This window comes from Microplitis mediator, chromosome 8, assembly GCF_029852145.1.
Source record: "Microplitis mediator isolate UGA2020A chromosome 8, iyMicMedi2.1, whole genome shotgun sequence".
Classification (NCBI taxonomy): domain Eukaryota; kingdom Metazoa; phylum Arthropoda; class Insecta; order Hymenoptera; family Braconidae; genus Microplitis; species Microplitis mediator.
The window spans coordinates 8479042-8502157 of NC_079976.1; the positions used below are offsets into that span (position 1 = coordinate 8479042).

The 23116-nt window shown below is 30.2% G+C and overlaps 2 protein-coding genes across 4 annotated transcripts; one reads left to right on the plus strand and one right to left on the minus strand.

Moving 5' to 3' along the window:
- Nucleotides 1–2680: 2680 nt before the first annotated feature.
- On the plus strand, nt 2681–4620 carry LOC130673225 (peptidoglycan recognition protein-like). Its single transcript, XM_057478179.1, has 2 exons — nt 2681–2791; nt 4026–4620. The coding sequence occupies exons 1-2, from the start codon at nt 2740–2742 to the stop codon at nt 4547–4549; spliced, it is 576 nt and encodes a 191-aa protein (XP_057334162.1). The 5' UTR covers nt 2681–2739; the 3' UTR covers nt 4550–4620.
- Nucleotides 4621–5266: 646 nt separating this feature from the next.
- LOC130672985 (uncharacterized) lies at nt 5267–9996 on the minus strand. Of its 3 annotated transcripts, none has more exons than XM_057477813.1 (4): nt 9593–9996; nt 9296–9491; nt 8614–9112; nt 5267–7481 (listed from the first exon to the last, which is right to left on the minus strand). In XM_057477813.1, the coding sequence occupies exons 2-4, from the start codon at nt 9404–9406 to the stop codon at nt 6973–6975; spliced, it is 1119 nt and encodes a 372-aa protein (XP_057333796.1). In that variant the 5' UTR covers nt 9407–9491; nt 9593–9996; the 3' UTR covers nt 5267–6972. The 3 variants fall into 3 exon arrangements, with proteins under 3 accessions (XP_057333796.1, XP_057333794.1, XP_057333795.1); XM_057477811.1 differs by having other exon boundaries at nt 9556–9996; XM_057477812.1 differs by having other exon boundaries at nt 9296–9507; nt 9556–9996.
- Between the last annotated feature and the right edge of the window lie 13120 nt (nt 9997–23116).

The following is a 23116-nucleotide window of genomic DNA, read 5'->3' on the forward strand; positions in this document are numbered from 1 at the left end:
TACACATATATATTTTCGTGCGAAATTGCACTTAATTTTTTTTTTTTGTTATTTTTTATTGTAAATATTTAAATAAAGTAATTAATTTTGTTGATAAATCAAAAACATGTATAATTTTTTACGATCATCAATTTATCACCTATTACCTAAAATTTCCTGGTAACTTTCTCGATAAAATTATCTACGTATATAAACTAAATAACTATAATTAAATATATGGTACATATATTTAATAAATGATAAATAATAATAATACTCAATGCGTATATTTATATATATCGAAGGAGATTAAAATTAATATTCAGGTTTTTCCTGCATCCTGTTACTTATTACAAGACATAGAAAAAATTTCATGGTTTTATTTTTATATTTAAGTTAAACATAAAAATAACCGAACCAGTACTTGTGGTCGAGTGTATAACACTTTTGTCTTCGAACTCATGTACTGGCCAGGCTTAGGTTCGAATCCCAAAGAGAGCAAATGAATTATTTTTCACAAGATGATATAATGCATTGACCTGTGAGATTAGTTTCATATAGCCGCCAGACTGCCCACTAAAAACCCCGTCCGTGATTGCAAAAATATGGAAGAAAAAGAGATGGGAACAGATAGCTAATAATGAGATATGGAATAGAAAAATAAAAACGAAAAGATGGCCAGGAAATATAGTCCGAAAAAGTTTAGAGTACACAGAGAGAAAAGAATAATATAATTCATATGTCGAATGGTAACCATTATGTTACATAGTAACGAGGAGTTTTTAGCGTCGAGAGTCACGGGACAGAGTAATCCCCCTAATTTTACATGGTAACGTTGGCTATGCTAGCATAGGAATGATTACCATTCTACATTGACGAGAGAACTATGTAAATGGACATGACTACAATGTTACCTAGCAACATTTACGATCTTTTATTTATTTTATATTTAGTACATAAGGTTATGACAAAATAAATAACTCAAGTTACTTTAAATATATGTGGAAATTAAATTAATCTATCGAAATAATTAAAATATTGCTCATAATGAAATATTATTTTTTGATCAAAGATGAAGAATAATTAACAAAATTAGAATATTTAGTAATAAACAATTTATTTACTTCGTTTGTTTACTTCGTTGTCTCATATATATTTATTAAACTGTAATGACAGCTATTCAAGCATGGGACTGACTAGGATTCTACATATAGCCTTGATTCCCATGCTAGATAGCGATTTTTACCATTTTACTTGTTTCAATGTAACATAGTAATCATTACCAGAAAAATGGTAAGAAATCCTATTCTACGTAGCAAATGCGCCTGGTTACTAGGGTGGGTTGAAAAAAAACTTTTTTTTTGTTTTTCTTAGCATGGGGGTAGGATTTGTACCTTATAAAAAAAAAAAAATTTTTCAAGAAAAAAAAAAATTTTTTACTCAACATTTTGAGGTGGCCCACTCGTTTTTTAAATAAACTATTGATTAAACGTTGTAGTTCCAACGAAGAAATTTTTTTTTTGTCCAAAATCGTAGAAAACATCTAATAATTGTTGAATGTGATTTTTTTTACTTCACTTTCATTTTAATTCAAAGGAAAATGCTTTTCATTTTTGGATTTTTTACTTAAATTACAAAAATAATAGGAAAAAATTTTTTTCAACGACTGACTTTTAATTAACTTTCAAGGGGACACCCTACAGATTCTAGAACACCATGTAATTTATTTCGTTAGGACTACCCCGTTTGATCAATTATTTATTTTAAAAACGAGTGGGCCACCTCAAAATGTTGAGTAAAAAAATTTTTTTTTTCTTGAAAAATTTTTTTTTTTTATAAGGTACAAATTCTACCCCCATGCTAAGAAAAACAAAAAAAAAGTTTTTTTTTCAACCCACCCTACTGGTTACTATGTAGAATGGTAATGATTACTATTCTTTTCTCTCCGTGATAGTTTGTTAGAAATATATATATAATATTTACCCAAAGAAAATAGGGACTTTAAATTGCTTGCAACGTAACCTAAAGACTATGTAATGTAAAATATGTAAAGAATAAAAACTGTAGAAAACAGAAGTTAAACAGTCAAGATTGCAACAATTAAAAATTTTTTTTGATAAAAATAACCGTAAGTTAAAAAATAAATAAATTTTACTTTCTTTAGATTTAATGATTATTCTATTAAAATTTTAATCCATGGGCTTAACCAGTTACTCGATAAAAATATTTAAATCCATCAAATTTAACGACTAAAAATAGTTTTATTTATTTTATTCTATTATTGAATACGAGTTATTGTGTTTTTCCAATATTTTCTTTAGATACAGTTTAAAATATTTTGTCTTCCTGTCGAAAACTGTCGGTAATTTTGAACAGTACTTTACTTCAGCATTATATCATAGAAATAAAAACTGCGTAAAAATATTTTTTTATCTATTTTACTCTGATATAGACAAAAATATATACTTACTTAGTGTATTACACAATAAAAAATAAAAAAAAACGTCAATAAAAGTAGATATAAAAACAATTAAAAATAATTTCATGAAAAAACCAGTAGTATTGAAAAATAAATTTATAAAACTCATTAAAAGCCAATAAACGGCAGTATATAAAATTAATTTTTTTCGATTAATACTAGTCGGTAATCAACTTCCGTAAAAAACACACATTAAAAGAACAATGTCTTTGTTTACAAAAAATTTTTTAGTGGTTTTAGTTCTGTCGACATCATTAACAATTTCTAATACGATCGGAACAATGATTAAGCCGTCGCATACTATGCAGTATCGAATGGCCAGGAACGGCGAAGGTAATTTTTTAATTTTTTTTTTAAGAATATTTAAAATTTGCTATCGGGGAGAGTGAGACAAAATCAGACAATTTTTTAGAACAATTCTTTTCTATTTTTTTTAATTTTTTCGTAACCCATACTCGGAATGTACCCCTTTTAGTACCTAATCCTTGGAATTGTGACGTCATGGGCCGTGCAAAAATAGTAAATTACACTATAAGGAAGAAAAATAGGACATTTTAAGCAGCGTGTGTAAAATCGCTTACCTGCAGAAAAAAAGTATAGCTTCTCGAACGATCTAAAGTATAGCAACTCGTAGATGGTTACCACAACAATACGTATATACTTATGGTAACAATACCGTATCGTTCTTGTAACTATCTGTTAGATTGCTGTGAGCCCTATACGACTTTCCGTAGTCGTGACCTCACACACCACCGTCTAACCTATTTAAACATCCATTTTCGCGCCTATTTTGTGTGACGGGTATAATTGTTGCTAGCAGACGCTTAATAAATAAATTATTTTATTTAATCAAAATTATTAATTTTTATTTATTTATTAATGATAAAGATTTTGAAACTTTTCATATCATTTGCAACGCGCGTGATGAAAGATAGGGCTCAGAACGATACGGTATGTCTCAAAGCTATCTACCGTATTGTTGTCAGAAAGATACAGTAGATCGTGGCAGTAACAATCTAGTAGATAACTATTATGTATTTGTGCTGTAACTATACAGTATACTTCTGAGAACAATATTTTTTTCTCCGTGTGAGCCGAAGGTGAGGGTCGCAAACATGCAGATTGGGACGTCATACCTTCTTCTATAGTGTGTATACTACTTTATTGTTTAAATATGGTGTCTCATTTCGCCTCATCTCTCCCTACTTCTCTTGTAAAAAAATTACGCGGTATATACATAATAGTTATTTTTCACCATAACTGCGCCGAAAGTTTAAATTCCTGCCCTGTTTAGAGGAAAGGAAGTTGTTCTTTTCTCATATGAGAAATCAAACGATCAAAATTAGCGAATGCGTAATTTTTCCACTAAACAGAAGCAAAAATTAGAACCTTCAGGTGCAGATCTGGTGAAAAATAGTGTAAACATTTCGAGAAAAGATAGGACATCAATTCTCTTGTTTGCCACCTTTGCCTTCAACGCAGATAGAAAATTACATGTGTAGGTTGGAATGTCTTGCATTCTACCCTTGGGATGGAATATATTAAAATAATAAAATAATTCTTTTAGTGATTATCAAGAAACCATTAACATTAATTTATCGTCATGAATGGAATGCATTTAACTTAAAAAAAATGCCTGAGGTAATAGATATTATTCCAGCTCCGTATGTTATGATATATCAGTCGGGTACTGAAACATGCTTTACAAGAGATACTTGTGATCAAATAGTCCGAGATCTTCAAGCAATGAAACTCTTCATAAATGATGACGGGGAACAGGATATTATGTACAATTTTCTTATCAGTGGCAACGGTAATGTGTACATTGGACGCGGATGGAACGCCGTGGGTAATCATACGTTTGGAGTCAACAGAAAGAGCGTTGGCATCGCGTTAATAGGAACATTTAACGACCAAAAACCAAGTGAACAACAAATTTTTGCTCTCAAAGATCTCATCCAACTTGGGGTGCAAACAGATAAAATTCGTGAAAATTTTGAATTTTATAATTACCCTCGAATGAATTTACACTTTAAACACGCAAAGGAATTATTTAGCATCTCACAAATCGTAGATAAAAATGAAAAATAAATGGCACCAAATGTATATATATATATATTGCTTTAAATAGTTTTATAGGAATAACATATAATACATGTAATAAGGACTTCCTCATTAAAATGTTAAATGACTATGATTTGTAACATGAAAGTAATTGCAACTATTTGCTAGCGATTATTTTCCGATGTCAATTAATTACATTCTTTACATAATTAAGTATATTTCATTATCATTACATACATTTATATAATTAATTATATTTAATTGTCTTATAATTAATATTTGTAATTGAATCGACAATAAATTTTTTCCTGATAAAACTTAAATCGACTTTATTTTTTGATAATTAAAAAAAAATATATAAATTTTTTTTCAATATAAAATAGGGCGCAAGAAGGCAACATAAAAAAAAAGAAAAAAAAATATTCATCGGCAACTAATAGTATATTACACACTGAGGGAAGTAAAGTAAGAAATGTCTCAGATCACATGTAATTGTTGGCCGAGGCGAAGCCGAGGTCAACAAACATGTGATCTGAGGCTTTCTTATTTACTTCCCGAGGAGTGTATGCTATTTTTCTCCTCGACGGAGGCGGAAAGCGGCAACTTCGTTTTGCACAGCGGGACGAAAGTTGACGCTTTCCGCCCGTCGAGGAGAAAAAATATTTATTAGAAAATTGGAAATTTTTGAATGATTTGTAGAGGGGAAAATAAAGAAAATTATGTAGTATATTTTTTTATGGGCAAACAAGTTTATTTATTTGAAATCGATATAATTTTCCAATATTCACAGCAACTATATTTTCAATAATAATACAATTATGAATACAATAATTTGTTAATTATGTAAAAAACAAAGAGTGGAGTTATTAATAACGTATTTAAAAAACATCATATTAATACATATATATGACATGCTAAATGAATAAAATGTAAAATCACCCATCAAAAGATTTTGGACGAGCGTTGAAATCGTGGCGCCCAATATCATTCGGAAGAGATTTAAAGCAGTTCAAAAAAATGAAAGAAATTTTCAATAATAGCTATTTCTATTACATAAGACTAAAATGAGCCGATAACGGAACTTTGATTGCAGAATCAAATATGAAAATCAATAACGTCGCTACCAAAAATCAAACAGTATCATTCAGAAAAAATTCAAAAAGCAATTCAAAGTATTGGAAGTCACTATGTAGTGCAACCACTTAGAAAGTAATTAAAAAAACTGCAACGTCAACATCTGAGAAACCAGCACTTTTATGTGTTGGTATTATAAACGGACTCTGTTGTATCAATATCAGGAAACTATTTTAATAGTGAAAACTAATCGATTCAAATTCTATATTTAGGCTTCATCAAAAAGTGTTCGTAAGCTCGTTTTCATATCATGTGGACCATTGAGCAATGATATCAAATAACTTTTGGACAACCGTTTTCATAAAAACCTTCATCGTCATGTTATGTGTTGATGACATGATTTGAGCCAGCCCCGGAAAAAGAGTAATTTTAAAACTCAACCACTCGAAAATTATTCTATAATCATCATATATGAAAAACGACATGAGAAAAAAAGAGGAAACCTTTTTCCCGAACATCTGATTGAAAATTAGCAGCCAAAAAAAAGTATTTATACCCATTCGTTGAGAACATGAACCCTGCGGTTAAAAATCACGACTTTCTGTCGTAATTTTAATTTCCGAGGTGACAATTTATTGAAAAGTAATTCAAAACCGAATGTCACAAGTATAAAGACAAGACTCAGTGACATGAATATATAAATACATAACATATTTTCAAGTTGAATTTGGGTATATTGCATTGATGTGGAAGCGGATTTAGAAGCTTTTAATTTTTTCAGAGGCCAATGTAATGTAGCTTTATCCCAATGGCCTAATAAACCGGCTTCATTTATTCGTAATGCAATCTGATCAATACGAGTTTTTAGGGCCCAGTTTTTCCGAGCCCAAAACGTAAAATAACTTTTGATTTGAAACTGTTGCGAAACATGTAAGTTGTATTTTAAAGCAGACGATATTTGAAATTCGCTATATGAAAGACAAGCAGCAGACGTGTCGTTCAATACATATTCAGAGCAACCAAGATAGGCGGATAATATTGGATGTAAATAAGATCTATCTGAGAAATTTGACCACAATTGCTTGTCAACGATATGCAATTCGAGAAATGGGGGATAGTAAAGATGGTACTCATGGTCATACAGGTCTTTAAAATTTTCTGGGTTACGGCGTTCTGGAGTAGACAAAAGCGACGATAACCGACCTTGAATTGCAGGATTAATTATGAAAACTAACAAAGTTGCTACCAGAAAACTAATACGCATCGAGAAACTTCGGAGGGGCGTTGGAATTGCGGCACCCAATATCATTCGAAAAACATTTAAAGCAGCTTCAAAATATTGAATTATTATATTATATATTTTATATTATAAATTATTATATTTTATAATTATTGAGTGCAATCATTATAAAAGTAATTGGAAAAACGACTATCGATAAAATAACAGCAAAATAAATGTCTGTGAAACCGGAAACTTCTTCTGTTTGTAATAAAAATGGTCTTTGTTGGGTTAATATCATATAACCATTTTGATAATATAAATTAATGTTATCTATAACTTGATAAACTCTACCATCAACTATCCGCAAGCCTAAGCCCATATCGTGAGTGCCATTTATCAATGATTTTGCATAACCGGATGCGGAACCGTTTTCATAACTACCTTTGTCATCATAGTTAATAATCGGTGTCACATTTAGTTTTTCGAATGAACTTTCAAAAAACATTCTTTCTGTGTAGAGTAACGCATTTCTGAAACTAGAAGCATTGTATGTCTCATTACGAGTTAAATTTGTCCATAAAACTGGATCTCCAGTAGCTTTTATTTCATAACCATCTAGAACTTTTGTCTTGTCGAAAGTAAGACTTTGACAAAATTTTTCATCTGGAAAAAAATAATTCGCGCCTCATTATGATACTCAAATCGAGAAGTTATCATTAAAGTTGAATTGAAAACCGCTTTTCAGCAATAAATCTCTGTTTTTGAATGAATACAATAGTACGTTACACACCATGGGTTGAAAGTAGAGCATTTCAACCCACGTGTGTATTTGCCTACCCAAGCAGAAGGCGAGGGTGACAACCGCGAGGATTGTGACTTTTGCCTTTCTCCATGGTGTGTAAACTATTTTTCTCAAAATAAGTGAAGCCTTATTTCTACGCTAATTTATATTAAAATAACTTAGGGGAGGGTGGGGCAGAGCGGCCCCCCTAAGCCAATTATTATTTTTCGTGGCTTTCAACCATAAGATCACTTTACTTTTGTCCTATTTCGAACAAATGTATGGACATTTTGCCAAAATTCTGAAAATAATTTTTTTTTTTGAGGGACAGAGCGGTCCCCCTCCAAAAAGTGATAAAAAAATTTTTTTTTTTCGTTTTTTTTTTTTTTTTAAATTGTTTTCATCATTAAGAATGTATTTCTTTCTCTTGACAACTATTTTTGGTTTTATATTACTCGAAAAAAATTTTTTAAAGTGTAATAAATCGTTTACTCTCGATTACCTTAATTACTAATTGTTATTTAATAAAAAAAAAATCAATTCTATAGTTTTACGTTATTCCAAAAATTTATCAACTAAAAAAAATTTAATTTTTATAAATTTTTAGTGACGAAATTTGCCTCTTACATAGAAAAACGGCCGAAAAATATGGAAAAATAATTTTTTCGGAAGTTTCGGCTAGTCCATTTTGCCCCAGGTGTTATGCGTAGGGCTAGAAATGTGGAACTATGCTAATTTTTCTTTAATTTGACGATAAAAGTATGAAAAAATCACTTTTTTTAAATTTTGGGCTTGTCCATTTTGCCCCAGGTGTCATGCGTAGGGGAAAATGTGCAAACATATCGGATTTATAGTAATTAGTCGAAAAAAAAAAAATTTTTTTTTTATCAAAATTTCAGGGGGGCCGCTCTGCCCCATCCTCCCCTATAACTTGGAAAATCATGGTTATTCTATTCTGGTGTACTAAAGATACAAAAAAAACCATAATTAATTTAGTAATGAAAACAACATTACCATGTTGTGAGTACAACTGCTTATAGAGAGTCCAGCGATCATTTGGTTTATCAATTATTTCAACATTTTCCCATGGTTCCGGGGCTCGATTGGTGTATGGATTATAAGTGTAAACCATTTCATCATTATTAGGCTCAATACAAATATAAAAGGATGACAGCAACTCCATCTTCCATAATATTTGCAATACTTCTGATGCATTTCGACAATTGTTTTCTATGGCGCCAACGATAAAAAATATCGAAACAATGCTCCATGTTGGTGTGGATTTGAGTTCGTTGAGGAGTGTTTGAAGTTGATCAATTGAATCGGTTGATAAAATATACAGTGGGTAGGAAGGGTTGAACATTTGGATGTCCTTTGACTTGAAATTGGTATCACGAGTCATCACTGGAAATTTAATATCGTCTACTCGAATTTCCTCAATTATGTCAATCAGATTGTTTGTAATCACAACTGGGTTCGATCGTTCAGAATAACATAATTTTAGTAATTTTCCCTGTTGAACAGAAACAAAAAATATTAATTATGTATAAGTTAAAAATGAATTTCAGTAATAGACACATTTAAAAAAAACTAAAATTTTAATCGCTTTTAATTTTATTAAAATCATTAAAAAATTTTTTAAAAAATTATTACTTAAATAAGTAATCTACGTGTAAAAAAGCAAAAATTTAATTACCATATGAGTGTAATGTGTTGGAGAACGTTTGTACAATAATTTATCAAAAGCCAATATTTTGTCATATAAAAACACAAGTATAAGCCACCAAATAATTTTTCTTATCCCCATTTTTCCTATTTAGCTTTCACAAAATCCTGATGTCAATTCATATTAAAGCAATTCTTAAATCAATTTTTTTATAATAATTGAAATTCTGGAAATAAAACAAACTATGAGCAAATTTGAAAGCAGTCAAATAATCAATAACAATGTCTTACTAATATTAATCCGTAATTAGCTTGATTAATTAATTACTTGTTTTTTGCACCAACGTTTGTCCTGTCACGATCAATATCGTAAACGATTTTTAGTGAAATAACGACAATTTTTTTTTCTTTTCACAATTTTTGGAGTAACGAATTGTCTTATGCAGACTTCCGTACTCTGTTGAAGGACAATGTCAACTGATGACAACCAAAGGATACACATGACACATGATACCCGACATCCAGGTAAAATGAAGCCACGTCATATGTAGGTCATTTTTATTATTGTCGACTTGAATCCCAGAAGTTGCATGGCTTTCATCATAGGTAGGGGTATCAATAACAGTGCACATAGATAATATCTTTACAACGCTCTACGATTATTGAATTTACGTATGAGCCACTTTGTAGTATATGGACTCAAAGTTCTGAGCAGTGAACATAAATCGATTTTATATTTTATACCAAGTGAATTTCTATTCGTTATATATTCAAACTTGTCAGTTTACTTTATTTTCAATTATAATAATTTATAGTTTTAATGAGGAAAAAAATCTTTACCTTACTGTACGCGTTCCGCGGAAATTGTGGTTGATGGTCGTGAAAACAAGGACTGATGTTACGGTTTTGATAAAAAATCCACACGCAGGCTAATGGTTACAAGAATTTCAAGAGTCTGCGTAACTTCCAAGATAATCTTCTATTTGTTTTCACAAAATTTCAGAGTCCACAGGGAATTATAAATAATAAGATGGACGTAGATCTTAACCTTTCTCTATATTCTGTTTGTTGAAATATGTGACGGTTCTGTATAATATATGAGCCATAAATTTTATTTCAGAACTATATAGGATTCGAGGCAAAATGCGACAAAATTTTTAAGAAAAAATATTTTTCTTACAAACGTGGTCGATTTTACCTCAACATCAATTTTTCCAGTTATCTCTAAAATAAATCAGATAATACACTTGGAAAATATGTTTTTTTATTGAAAACTTTATACCGGTCGGATTTTCGGGACTGATCAACCTGCCCCATTCTTTTATACTAATCGTCCGCGTGTTTGTCACCCTCGCCTTGCACATGCAGGTTTGAATGTCTTCCTTTCTTTGCTTGGGATGTAATATATATATACGCACTCCGCAGATTTTTTACAGTAGTAACAAATTTTGATGTTATATTTAAAAAGTTATGACTAGAAAATTTGATAGCATGTCTAAGAGTTAAGTAACTCAAGCATTTAAAATAAAAGCATTAAGACGGAGTGATCATTAATCATATAATAATTAACAAGAGTCATCTGGCAAGTGGCTAGAAATATTAATGGAGTTGAGTATAACCAAGTTAATTTCATCAAGTTTCTGACAAAAAGTTATTAATGATATCCATAAATGCCTTAACACTCGTTGGACATCAAAGTTGTTACTTATAAGTCGGCACTTACTTATTTTACGTTACTTACTAGAAATATCCTAAAGTACGATCTAATGAAAATTTAAAGAAAAAGACCAAAGACATTACTTTCTTGCATATATTTATATATATATATATACATATCTTTTGTCTTTTGGCTCGGTGATGAGACTAGACTATGTGATGTAAGTACTTCAGTCTCATTCTCTGTTAGGTCTCTTAACGTCAAGATTAAAAGGAACGAGACGAACCGGAAAGCCATTCAGACTCCATTTATAAAAATTTTTATACAAACCGTAATATGGAAAAATCTTCAGAACTTTTTTATTTTCAATTAATAAAATTAAATTAAGTATTTACTTTCGTAAATAGTTAGTGTCATTAAAAATTTTAATTGGGAAAGAAAAGCAAACCGAGCCTCCCAAAATTTTTATACTTGAAGGCAGAACAAATTTTATGGAGCGATTTGGGAAATTTTACCCCGTCTTTTGATTTTTTTTTTTATGATTGAGTCGGTTAAAATTTTCATCAAAGTAAAAAAACATTATTAAAATGAACTCAAAATATTTGTTTAAAAATTGGAAATTTTTGAATGAGGTGTAAAGGGGAAAGTTGAAAAAATTGTACAGCATATTTTTTCATGAACAAACAAGTTTATTTATTTGAAATCGATGTAATTTTCAAATGTACAGCAACTATATTTTTGATACTGATACAGTAATAAAAACCATAATATATTGATTATACATTAAAGATTAAGAGTGGAGTTATTAACAACGTTTTTAATTAATTAATTAATTTTAATGAAACGTTTTAATTAATTTAACATAGAACATCATATTAATACATCTATACGTCATGCAAAATGAATAAAGTGTAAGAAAAAAATCTGTCTATCGGTTGACCCTGCGGGCCAGCCCTAAAACTTCCCGCTGTTTTCGAGCTCAAGCTCTTCGAGCTCGAAACTACTTTTGTATGCTATTGTTTTCGAAAAAAACCGTTTTTTAGCATTTCTTTCTCCCACGATATCTCGCGAACGAATAAACCGATTTTAATGGCCAAGGTGGCAATCACGCGTTTTATTGAGTTCTGGAGCTGATTAGATTTTGAAATCAATTGTATAAGTCGTTTCTGAAAAATCAATAAAAAACTAAAAAAAAAAAATTTTTTTTTTCGTAATTCGCCTATATTTTCGAGTCTACTTGATCAAATGATCTGAAATTTTTAGAAAAGTTGATAGCCAACAAGCTCTTTCGATTGCCGCCTTAACCACCCAAATCGGTTCATTTGTTAAAAAGTTATAAAGAGTTTACGCACACACACACACACACACACACACACACACACACACACACACACACACACACACACACACACACACACACACACACACACACACACACACACACACACACACACACACACACACACACACACACACACACACACACACACACACACACACACACACACACACACACACAAACACACACACATACGCACACACACATTCATACAGTCATTCGGACATCATTCTGAAAATAGTCAGAATAGCTTCCTAGGACCTCAAAACGTCGACATTTGATGAAATTTTGACTTTCGCAAATCGGGGTGGAAACAGTTACTTTCCAAATTTTTCGAAAATCGTCGATTTTCTTAGCGGGAAGTTAAAAAATGAATTCGTTATATTTTCTATGAGTCCCATTTCATCCGAAATACTCTGTTTTATTTCGAATCGCTAATAAACTCCAAAAAACGAAGAAATTTTCAATAATAGCTATTTCTATTACATAAGACTAAAGTGAGCCGATAACGGAACTTTGATTGCAGAATCAAATATGAAAATCAATAACGTCGCTACCAAAAATCAAACAGTATCATTCAGAAAAAATTCAAAAAGCAATTCAAAGTATTGGAAGTCACTATGTAGTGCAACCACTTAGAAAGTAATTAAAAAAACTGCAACGTCAACATCTGAGAAACCAGCACTTTTATGTGTTGGTATTATAAACGGACTCTGTTGTATCAATATCAGGAAACTATTTTAATAGTGAAAACTAATTGATTCAGCTTCTATATTTAGGCTTCACCAAAAGGGTTCGTAAGCTTGTACTCATATCATGTGTACCATTAAGCAATAATATCAAAAAACCTTCTGGACAACCGTTTTCATAAAGACCTTCATCATCATATTATGTGTCGATGACATGGTTTGAGCCAGTCCCGAAAAAAGACGTAATTTTGAAACTCTATCGTTCGAAAATTATTCTCTAATCATCACATATAAAAAATGACATGAAAAAAAAGTATAAAACCTTCTTTCCGATTATCTGATTGAAAATTTGCAGCCAAGAATGAGTAATTACACCCATTCATTGATAACATGGACCCTGCGGTTAAAAATCACGACTCTCTGACGTAATTTTAATTTCCGAGGTGACAATTTATTGAAAAGTAATTCAAAACCGAAAGTCACAAGTACAAAGACAAGACTCAGTGACATGAATATATAAATAAATAGCATGTTTTCAAGTTCAATCTGGGTATATTGCTTTGATGTGGAAGCGGATTTAGAAGCTTTTAATTTTTTTAGAGGCCAATGTAATGTAGCTTTATCCCAATGGTCTAATAAACCGGCTTCATTCATTCTCGATGCTATCTGATCAACTCGAGCTTTTAGAGCCCAGTTTTTCCGAGTCCAAAACGAAAAATAACTTTTAACTTGAAACTGTTGGGAAATATGTAAGTTGTATTTTAAAGCAGACTTAATTTGAAATTCGCTGTATGCTAAACACGCAGCAGATGTGTCATTTAATACATATTCAGAGCAACCAGAATAGGCGGACAATATTGGATGTAAATAAGAACTATTCGAGGAGTTTGACCACAATTGCTTTTCAGCGATGTCCAATTCAAGATTGGGGTGATAGTAAAGATGGTACTCATGGTCATACAGGTCTTCAAAATTTTCTGGGTTACGGCGTTCTGGAGTAGACAAAAGCGACGATAACCGACCTTGAATTGCAGGATTAATTATGAAAACTAACAAAGTTGCTATCAGAAAACTAATACGCATCGAGAAACTTCGGAGGGGCGTTGGAATTGCGGCACCCAATATCATTCGAAAAACATTCAAAGCAGCTTCAAAATATTGAAAGCCGTTATTGAGTGCAATCATTATAAAAGTAATTGGAAAAACGACTATCGATAAAATAACAGCAAAATAAATGTCTGTAAAAGCGGAAACTTTTTCTGTTTGTATTAAAAATGGTCTTTGTTGGGTTATTATCATGTAACCATTTTCATAATATAATTTAATGCTATCGATAACTTTATAAACTCTACCATTAACTAATCGCAAACCTAAACCTATATCATGGGTGCCATTGATCAACGATTTTGCATAACCGATTGCGGAACCGTTGACATAAAGGCCTTCGTCATCGTAGTTAACAATTGGTGTGACATTCAACTTTAAAACTAAAGTTTTAAAAAAATTATTTTCTGTATTGAGTAACGTTTTTTCGAAACTTGAAGTATTGTATGTCTCATTACGACTTATATTTTTCCATGAAAAGACTTCCCCGACAGCTTTTACTTCATAACCATCTAGAATTTTTGTCTTGTCAAAACTAAGACTTGGACAAAATTTTTCATCTGAAAAAAAATAATTTGCACCTAATTGTGGTGCTTAAATAGCGGAGTTCTCCTTGAAATTTTAACTTAAAAACACATTTCTATACTTAAAACGTAGAAGTGAGGTTTGATTTAATTTGATTAAATCTAATATAATAACGATACAACAAAGAAACGATAAATAATTTAATAATGAAAACAACATTACCATGCTGTGAGTACAACTGCTTATAGAGAGTCCAGCGATCATTTGGTTTATCAATTATTTCAACATTTTCCCATGGTTCCGGGGCTCGATTGGTGTATGGATTATAAGTGTAAATCATTTCATCATCATTAGGCTCAATACAAATATAAAAGGACGACAGCAACTCCATCTTCCATAATATTTGCAATACTTCTGATGCATTTCGACAATTATTTTCTATGGCGCCAACGATAAAAAATATCGAGACGATGCTCCATGTTGGTGTGGATTTGAGTTCGTTGAGGAGCGTTTGCAGTTGATCAATTGAATCGGTTGATAAAATATACAGTGGGTAGGAAGGGTTGAACATTTGGATGTCCTTTGACTTGAAATTGGTATCACTGGTCATCACTGGAAATTGGATATCGTCTACTCGAATTTCATCAATTATGTCAATCAGGTTGTTAGTAATCACAACTGGGTTCGATCGTTCAGAATAACATAATTTTAGTAATTTTCCCTGTTGGACAGAAACAAAAAATATTAATTATTTAAAGACTAATAATGAATTTCAGTAGTAGACAGATTTCATAAAAAACTAAAATTTTAATCGCTTTTTATTTTATTAAAATCATTAAAAAATTTTTTAAAAAATCATTACTTAAATAAGTAATTTACGTGTAATAAAGTAAAAATTTAATTACCATATAAATGTAATGTGTTGGAGAACGTTTGTACAATAATTTATCAAAAGCCATTATTTTGTCATATGAAAACACAAGTATAAGCCACCAAATAATTTTTCTCATCTCCATTTTTCCTATTTAGCTTTCACGAAATCTCGATCTCAATTAATATCAAAGCAATTCTTAAATCAATTATATTATAATAATTGAAATTCTGGAAATAAAACAAACTATGAGCAAATTTGAAAGCAGTCAAATAATCAATAACAATATCTTATTAATATTATTCCGTAATTAGCTTGATTAATTAATTACTTTTTTTGCACCAATGTGTGTCCTGTCACAATCAATGTAATAAATAATTAATAGTGAAATAATGCCAATTATTTTTTTTCTTTTCAAAATTTTTGGAGTAACGAATTGTCTTATGCAGACTTCCTTGCTCTGTTAAAGGACAATGTCAACTGATGACAACCAAAGGATACACATGACACATGATACCGGACATCCAGGTAAAATGAAGCCACGTCATATGTAGGTCATTTTTTATTGCCCTCTTGAACTCAGAAGTTGCATGGCTTTCATCATAGACAGGGGTATCAATAACAAAATGTACATAGATAATATCTTTTCGACGCTTTACGACTGTTGAATTTGCTTATGAGCCACTTTGCAATATATGGACTCCAAGTTCTGAGCAGTGAACATAAATCGATTTTATATTTTATACCAAGTGAATTTCTATTCGTTATATATTCAAACTTGTCAGTTTACTTTACTTTCAATTATAATAATTTATAGTTTTAATGAGGAAAAAAATCTTTACCTTATTGTATGCATTCCGCGGAAACTGTCGTTGACGGTCGTGAAAACAAGAACTGATATTACGATTTTAATAAAAAATCCACACGCAGGCTAATGGTTACAAGAATTTCCAGAGTCTGCGTAACTTCCAAGATAATCGTCTATTTGTTTTCACAAAATTTCAGAGTCCACAGGGAATTAGAAATAATAAGATGGACGTAGATCTTAATTTTTCTCTATATTCCTTTTGTTAAAATATGTGACGGTTCTGTATAATAAATGAGCCATAAATTTTATTTCAGAACTATGTAAGATTCGAAGCAAAATGCGACACAATTGTGAGAAAAATTTTGAGAAAAAATATTTTTTTTACAAACGTAGTCTGTTTTACCTCAATATCAATTTTTCCAGTTATCTCCGAAATAAATCAGATAATAAACTTGGAAAAAATTTTTTTTATTGAAAATTTTTTATTGCCCGGATTTTCCGGGCCGATCAACCTGCCCCAGTCTTTTCTTTAAATCGTGAACATTTTTTTGTTCTAAAATAGTATTTAATTTCACTCCGTTTTCCTTGAGTGTCAGATATAAACATCAGATACAAACAAAAATAGACTAATCGTTATATTTTTTTTATATTTTCAGTTTTGAATTTTTTCTCTCCTTTAAAAAAACATTTTGACAAATTCTGTAAACCTGTATACTAAAGTCCTTACTTCTTATTTTTTAACTTTAATGCGAATTTCATAATTGGCCAATGTTTTATATTTTTTGAGTATTTAAAAATTGAACAAATTTTTTTTATAATCCAAGAATTTTCTCTGTTTAACAATTTTTGATAGAAATAATTATGAAAGTCAATTAGTGAGCTTGTTTTTCTAATACGAATAGAGGCGAGATAAAAATTTTCAAAAAGATGTCCCACTGTACCCCCACTGACTCGCGTCATATGTATATCAGTTTTATATATTTATTATAGTTCTGGAAGTATCAGCTCGAATTAATAAAAATTAAATAAATAATAAAAATAATTATACATTAATTAACAGATTGTATTTAGTAAAAAAGTATAAGTATGATGTATATATTCTAAGGATGATACTTTCCTTTGTAGTTTAACGTTCTACGGCAAATTGGCTTTATAGCTGTTTAGACAGCCCTCAGAACATAAATGGATACCAGAGGAATTACATCCAAGAAATTGACATCAACACTTTCGCTTCAGCGAATCTGACACGTCGTTTATATAAGAGTAAGCTCGTTCCAGATAATTGAACTAAAATACCATTAAGCCAAAAGTACATACATAGATAACCCTTACTCATATGTACACTATATGAACACTAATAACAATAAAAATACTCGGTATTTAAGTTTTAGTTTTACTGTAACTTAATTTTCTGTCAACATTAACTGTCTTACGTCTATTCTTAAATGACCGGAAGTTTCGACATGTTTTCTTTTCAATATGATCCTACTCACCGTCCACTTCTTGTGGTAATTCGATCCAACATAAACCCAAAAAGATAAATAAAGCTTATTTTTAACTGTATACATTTCACTGGACTTTGTCAAATTTCTTTATTGACTTTTCTTTTTTTTATTATTTTAACTAAACGTGATAACATTTTATTAACAACTCAAAAATTCAATGGGGATGGTAAATAATTCAAACTTATAAATTATTTGTATTTTATGTAATATAAATATTTAATTCGAAATTCGAATTTTACAATTGTTCGAAAAATTTCCAACAGTTAATCAATTTTCGAATTGTTCGAAAAATTTCAATTTTTTTAAATTTTCGAATTATTCGAAATGTTTGAATTATTCGGAAAATTCGAACAATTCTTTAGTTTTCGAATAATTCGAACTACTCGTTAATTTTCGAATTTTTCGAAATATTTCAATTAATCAAAATAATGAATTAATTTTTTTAAATTCTAACTATTTGTTAGTTTTCAAATTATTTAAAATATTTAATTTCTTCAAAAAATTTCGATTACGAATACGTAAGTTTTCAAACTTTTCGAAAAATTTCAAATTATTGTGATAAATGTTTTAAAATTTATCAAATGTAAGCTGAGATTTAATATACGAAATTCGAATTCTAAAAATTACATATAATTCGAAAATCAACTAATAATTCGTAAGCTTACGAATAATTAGAAAACTGACAAGCAATTTAAATTTCCATATTCGCACATCCCAACAATTTAATGCGACACTCAATTTTAACTGAAATATAATTTCCTGCGTAGATCTTAAATTTCAAAAATAATCCTGCAATTAACTCTACTTTAATCTTTTTCAAACAATTTTTTAATAAAAAAATTTTAACTCTCATCTAAAGTATCCGAGTGACAAAAAAGTATCAAATCCACATTTAAAATAATATATGAAATACATATATAGTGAAGTAATAAATTAATTTAATGGATGATTTAAGCGGCAGTTTAAACGGAAATAAATAACGACGAAAATCTTTATAAGTCTCTTATATTTTGGGTATGTAAAATATTTTTATTTGGAACGAGCCAGGATCTAAGTATTTAACATACATATATATGTATGTGTATTTATATAAATTTTAATGCAGCTGCTACTTGAATATTGATCCAAGGGATTTAAATCTATGAAGTATAAGTAACTAAGTGAGGAGATCCCTCCCCGGAAAACAAAAAAAAACATTTTATTTAATTTTCGTGTATATATTAAACGTTTAATGGAGGATAAATGTGTCTAGTAGTGTTGTTTTCACTTTGTTGTACTTTCGGCACACGTTTTAAAAACATCCTTTACATTAGCCCTCACAAGGGCTTTTAGATCTAAAGTCATCAGAATCAAGCATCTGCCGCCATTTATCATGTTGTGTTGGGTATTATCGGCAAATTTAAAGTTTTTTAATTTTTTAGTATAAACTCTTGAAAGAGATTGCCGTGTGCTACAACTACTACTACTAATATTGATGCTGCCGCTGCTACAGATGTAGTTTTTTTACGCAAGTGTTGTTTTTCTAATCTTGTAAGAGGACTACTTGAAAGCCTCGTGCTTTCTAACCGTGTCACAAACACTTAAGAAGACACGTTCTCACTTGATTTGTTACTTATATATTGCTCTCTTGAGAATTGGAAAACAATGAAGAAAAAAAATAAAATAGAATTTCTGACAAATGGAACTAGATAAATTATTAATTTCTCTACTTTTTTATCATTATATCTATTGTAAAATAATTATATTCATTTTTACAATTCTGATTTGAAAGTAACCCTTATCAAGTAATTTTCAAGTAAATTAATAATATAATTTTATTCCCTATTTATCGTGTACCTGAAAATCGGAAATTTTTCACAGAACGAAAATAAAAAAAAAAACGAATTGAAAAGTAAAAAATCTACTGGATCTAGATTTCTGATGTTTCGCACATCAGCCGAAAATTGCAGGCCACCCCCAATTACCCTTTAACCCATACAAAGTCGCCGAGCTTCGAAATTTTCCCATAGATCGGCCGATGCCTGGTTTGCAACGATTGGCCAATAAATGGCTAACTATACTGGCCCGTGCATGGTGAATCATTGGCAGCCGTCTTTTTGCTTATAAAAACGACGCACAATTAACCGCCGTTCGTTGGCCAACGGTTTGACCGGGTGCTCTTGATACCAAGCTTTGGCCGATGATTGATTGCCACGATTGGCCAATGCTTGCGACTGCCATGCTTGCCATACCGTTATCATCCGATATATAGCCAATCTTCGGCCGATGCTTGAAAATTGGCAGCCATTCACGACCCAGTAATGCGCCGATTATTTTTTTTGTATGGGAAGTTACCTTTTGGGTAAAATTACATAAATTATTTTCATTTTCGTTGCGTGAAAAACTTTCGATCTTCAGGTACATTATTTTCCACTCCTTGTTTTTCACTCCGTGGATTTTGTTTCATAAATAATATAAAATATGAATACTAAAAAATTACAGATTTAGTATTTTTGGTTCTGAAAGAGTTTACCATAAAGCTAGTGTTTAATAAATAAATAATCCCCTTGAAGTAAAGTGTACTCTGAAGGGATGAAATAAATTATCCACTTTACATTTATTCGCATTTAACCCACAATTACTCCCCAAATTTTTTATACAACATTTTGAAAACGTGTGGTTTAAATTCCTTGATCAGTTAATGATATTTAAATTTATTGGATCACAATTGATATATTTAGAGAAGATCCAAACAACACGAAAATAAAATTCAAATAACATCAGTTAAATTTTTCTTTTGTGGATGAAAATCCACAGGAAATAAAATTTTATAAAGGTAATAAATCTAAACAATGCTAATAATTCTTCATAGTGAAATTTTATCGAAATTTCCGTACTGATATCTTTTTGTGAAACATTCTTGCTTCAGGTTTCAAAGCGCTCTAGTTTACCCTTTATAGTCGTATATATTTATACATCCCATTGAATTTTATACTGTAATGCCTCTGAGGCTACAATGATGCATTGTCAAGATTTTGCAAAAGTTTTCAGCTTCTTTCCACAATTTTATTTACTTATTTACTTTTTTTGCAGCAATGTATCTCTTTTCCTGAAAGCTCAACAACAATGACAATGCCCGTGAGTTTTTAATTAGCATATACATTTTTCATTTCTTTATTCATAGCTAAAGAATACATAAAAACAAGCGTTTTATTTATGTTATATGGTAAAATATATATGTATAGTCTTACCTGTATACGTATATAGATATATATGTATGTATAATAATTTTTTCTCATCCCATATATACTTATAAAATATATCTGGCCCTATTAATTTTCTATCTCCTGGACTATTCCGAGGGCGGCCGACTGAAAGTAGTGACGATAAATTGACCGCACTACACACAGAGAGATGTCCGCCCCGGAAATATATGTACAGCGGACTATGACATGTGTGTCATGGAATATATGTACTTCTGTATGTGTAAAGCTTGGAAAAATCTGCGAACCACGCCCTGACACCCATGAATACCAAACGTACATGTATAACATTTATAACGTATTTTATAAAAAGGATGAGGACATATTATGCTGTCATACAGAGGTAGCAATTTTTGTTTTTTATTACTCTTATCTAAAAATTTTTATTAAAAAAAAAATGCAAGGCTTCCAAAATAAAAAAAAATGATTAAATCTATTATTCCAGTATAACTTTAATATATCATATTTTGTCATTTCATCTATACTTATATAGAAAAGTATTTTTTTCGGAAGGAAGTTCGTGTGAAAACTATTAGACATTTTGACACGATATACTAAAAAATTTTTTGAGCAAGTCACGTATTTTTTTTTTTTATTTTGGCATTAATTCAACTCATATGAAATTGGGAAAATCGAGACATAATAGAACCTGTAGGTAATTGCTTTTGGTAAAATAAGGAAAATTGAGACATAATAGAACGGTGTCACGACTATCACAGGCATAATATCATGTGATATTTAGTTGTGTAACTAATAGAACATAGGCGAGTAATTTTCGGTGGTTTTTGAATACTGAAATACCTTTTTTTAATCTATTTAAATATTTTATTTTATATTTTCATAAAATGTTTTACTTGCCCCTATATACCTCGGGCATGTATTTTTATTTTCTTTTTCGCGCAAAATGAATAAGTTACAGAAAAACGAGAAAAATTTACGTAAGAAATTTAATCTGCTATGAAATTTAATTTAGCGTAACCAAATGTTTAAAAAACGAATTGAAATTAAAAAAAAGGCCATTCGGCATCCGAAATGGAAGTAGGTTTCTCACTTCAATCAAACCGTTAATATAAGGATTACAAGTATTCTCGTGTCATCTAGCTATCCAAGGGAGATAGGCTATCATGACATAAATATTTTTCAAAGATCTTTGTACCTAAAAAAAAACCCATCAAAAATTTTCAAAGACATGAACAATGGCATTGTCACCATAACACATGAGTCAATTATGTGACTTTGAACCCTTATTAAAAGTGGAACAATTATCGTAAAACAAAAAATAAAATAAGGAAAATATAGCTTTTCTATAGGCCATCAAGTTCTTTTTACATAATAAGAATAGATATACCCGTTAAAATGTTATTTACGAAAAAAGCCGAAAAAGTAGGATTTTTCGTTACTTTTTGAATCTCAAATGTCCACCATTTCTAAACTAGTTGACCGATTTTGCTCATTTTCGAACTTAATCGTGGTAATCGTTCATTGAATAAGTGTGCCAAGTTTCATTAAGATCCGTTAAAAATTGTGGCTGCTATCGTCGCAACAATGCGCGTTATATTACATACATATATACATACATATATAAACTTTTGAACCAATGGTATTTTTGGAACCTACTCGATGGATTATGATAGATTACGGCAAAATTCTTTGAAAATTCCACCATGAGGACAAATGCAAAAGATAGATTTCTATGAGATCTACTAAAAATACTATTTCACCCCTTTTACCCAGCCCTTATCTATATAAATAAAAAAATTTAATCTATTTGAAATTGTTGGAGACTCCATCCGTTTATTGAAATAGATTATATTTATATTTATATATTTTTTTCAAAATAAAAATAACTTATTCAGTTACTTACATATTTATATAACGTATTTATATCAAGTGAAGGTAAACGCATTTGAATAATAAATTACTTCAATTCCATAGTCAAATATCACATCAGTAAATATGGCTTGAAAAATGAATTATACTCAAAAAAATAAAAAATTTAATCTTTTAAGCTAATATTTGTCCAAAGTATCTCGAAAAATTTTATATTTCGAATTGTCTGCTGTAATAATAATTATTCATAAAATTTTGTTAACCAAATAGTTAAAAAAAAAA